Source organism: Terrapene carolina, unplaced genomic scaffold (assembly GCF_002925995.2).
Source record: "Terrapene carolina triunguis isolate 2854851 unplaced genomic scaffold, T_m_triunguis-2.0 Scaffold23925, whole genome shotgun sequence".
NCBI lineage: Eukaryota > Metazoa > Chordata > Testudines > Emydidae > Terrapene > Terrapene triunguis.
In genome coordinates, this window is record NW_020688276.1 from 5714 (window position 1) to 8367 (window position 2654).

At 60.3% G+C, this 2654-nt stretch overlaps 1 protein-coding gene across 1 annotated transcript; it reads left to right on the top strand.

Annotated features, from left to right (window-relative positions):
- Positions 1–317: 317 nt before the first annotated feature.
- Positions 318–947, top strand: LOC113408777 (claudin-4-like). The gene has a single exon (XM_026662178.1). It carries the CDS (start codon positions 318–320, stop codon positions 945–947), a length of 630 nt encoding a protein of 209 aa, XP_026517963.1.
- Positions 948–2654: the final 1707 nt, after the last annotated feature.

Sequence of the window (2654 nt, forward strand, 5' to 3'; positions counted from 1 at the left end):
CAAATGGTGGGAGGTGTAAGGCAGCCCAGCTGTGCGCCCCTGGGAGCAGCCTCCATGGCAGGGCGTGAGAGCTGGTCCCTCTGTAATCTGTCCTGGAGCATCACTGCTGTGGTGAGAATGCAGAGCCCAGGAATCCTGGGGAACTGGTTTTACACATTCTGTCTGTGCGAAGTGGATGGAGCAAGGGGGATGAAACTCCACCCACTGCAAAGGCATATAACTTCTCCGAATGGTCCAGCCGTGGAGCACTGCACCTCCGCTTCCAGGGACACCAGTCAGCTCTGTCTGGGCTTGTGCGAGGCAGAGAGCAGGGAGTGATGGCTTCTATGGGGCTTCAGGTGCTGGGCATTGCCCTCTCTGTCATTGGCTGGCTGGGCACCATCCTGTGCTGTGGGCTCCCCATGTGGAGGGTGACGGCCTTCATCGGGAACAACATTGTGGTGGCTCAGATCATCTGGGAGGGGCTGTGGATGAATTGCGTGGTGCAGAGCACGGGCCAGATGCAGTGCAAGGTCTACGACTCCATGCTGGCGCTGCCCCAGGACCTGCAGGCGGCTCGCGCCCTGGTGGTGATCGCCATCGTGCTGGCCGTGCTGGGCCTCCTCCTGGCCATCATTGGAGGGAAATGCACCAACTGCGTGGAGGACGCTTCTGCCAAAGCCAAGGTCATGATCGTCTCTGGAATCATCTTCATCATTGCTGGCATCATGATCCTCATCCCGGTCTCCTGGTCAGCCAACAACATCATCCGGGATTTCTACAACCCTATGGTCACCGAGGCACAGAAGAGAGAGCTGGGGGCCTCCCTGTACATCGGCTGGGCTGCATCTGCTCTCCTGCTCATCGGGGGGGCCCTGCTCTGCTGCAGCTGCCCCCCCCGGAATGAGAAACCCTACTCTGCCAAGTACACGACTGCTCGCTCGGTGCCGGCCAGCAACTACGTCTAGGGACCGTGCGTGCTCTGTGCCTCCCCCACCCTGGGGGCCACCCCGCCCACCCCAACAAGACAATCAAGGAGCTGCCATCCTGTCCAGATCCAGCCCACTGCTCTGCTTGTACCTTGTGCCTCTGCCTGAGCCCAGCTCTCCCCCCTGTGGCCCTGGACCTGATGGCTGAACACAGACAGAAGCTGGCAAGGAGCTTCCCTAAGGAGAAGACTGTGGCCTTTCCGTGAGCGGGGGCCTTGGCAGAGCGGCTCGGCCTCCTGAGAGCAGAAGCCTCACGGTGCCAGGGCTGGCTGGCTGCTCAGACACGCCCTCAGCACATCCCTGGCTGACAGGTGCAGCTGGTGAGCGGCTGCACAGGCCCCAGTGCTAAGAATCTGCCACTGCAGCTTGTTTGTGCCAGTGCCCAGAGAGCTCCTGGCATTCCCCAAGGTCACCGAGCGAAGCCAGCCCGGGCTTGGACCTGGCTGCCAGTCGGGGCTCTGCTGGGCATCTCCCCAAGGCCCGGCTAGCTCCGGCGTTGTCAGCCAGCCCACCCAGGAGGGGGAGCTGGGGGAGGGGGGCAGGGGGAGGGTAGTAAGAGAGTTTGCAGGTGCTTCTCTGTTTCCCTTGAGATTTCAGCTGGTTCTTTAATCCGAGTTAAAATGGAGAATAGATTAAAACCGTCCCTGACTGCTCTGGCAGCGCCATGCTTCAGGGGGACAGAGAGATGACGCTGGGGCAGGGCAGGTCCTCCCAGCCCAGCCCCTGCAGAGGAAGGAAAGCTGCAGCGAGGCCCAGGCATTGCCATTCCTCCCCTGCAGCGCCTGAGGGAAGGGTGGGGGCCTCTAGGCCTCCTTCCAGCACCAGAACTCGGGTCTCCAGCAGGTGCTGGCATTTCGAACGGGCCCTTGCACAGCTTTCAGTCTGAGACTACTTTATTAGAGTGAAACTGCAACAGGGCCCCTTTGTGTGTCCACGTGTCTGTCAGTGTCTCCGGCTGGGTGTGCGTCATGTCTCCGTGGCTGGGTCTCTGGGTGTGTCTCTGAGTTTCTGTGTTGTCGTTCAGTGCGTGTCTCTGTCTCACTCGCTAGGCGTCTGTCTTGCTCTTGGTGGCTCTGGCCAGGTCTACACTAGAAACTTCTGCTGGTAGCGCAGTGTCACGTAGGGGTGTGATTTGAACCACATTTCTGTGCTGGCAAAAGCTGCAGAGAAGGCGCAGGAATACCAGCATAGCTTGTTTCTCTCAGGGAGCCAGGATAGGCTGTATTGGCTACAGCACGCTTGCTGGGACAAGCTGCAGCTCCCCTGGGAGGTTTGCCCCTGTGGCTGTACCTATAGAGCCATACTGGCCAACGCTCCGAGTGGAGACAGGGCTGTGGCCTGCTCTTAATATCCATCAGACAGTGCTTGGTTCAGAGGGCCCATCCTGAGGGGCTGGGCTGCTGAGCAGGGAGCTGTTTCCCGCCGGCCCACCCCTGCCCTGTGTTTCTGCTTTGACCCATTCTCAGGCCTGTATTTGTTTAGCTGCACCTGTGATTTCTGTGTCAGCGGCACCCGCAGGAGGGGCAGTGCTGGGGACTGGATGTCAGTGGCCCAGCTGGGCAAACCGGTTTGGGAGGTGGGAGCAGAGCCAGGCAGGTTGAGCAAGAGCAGAAAGGAAAGGTGCTTCCTCTGGTGGCACACACCCTCTCTGGGAGCCGGCTGCCGCCCATGTCCTGCTCCGGCTGA

Excerpts from the sequence above, each read along its gene's own strand:
- LOC113408777 (XM_026662178.1), top strand. The coding sequence starts at position 318 with ATGGCTTCTATGGGGCTTCAGGTGCTGGGCATTGCCCTCTCTGTCATT.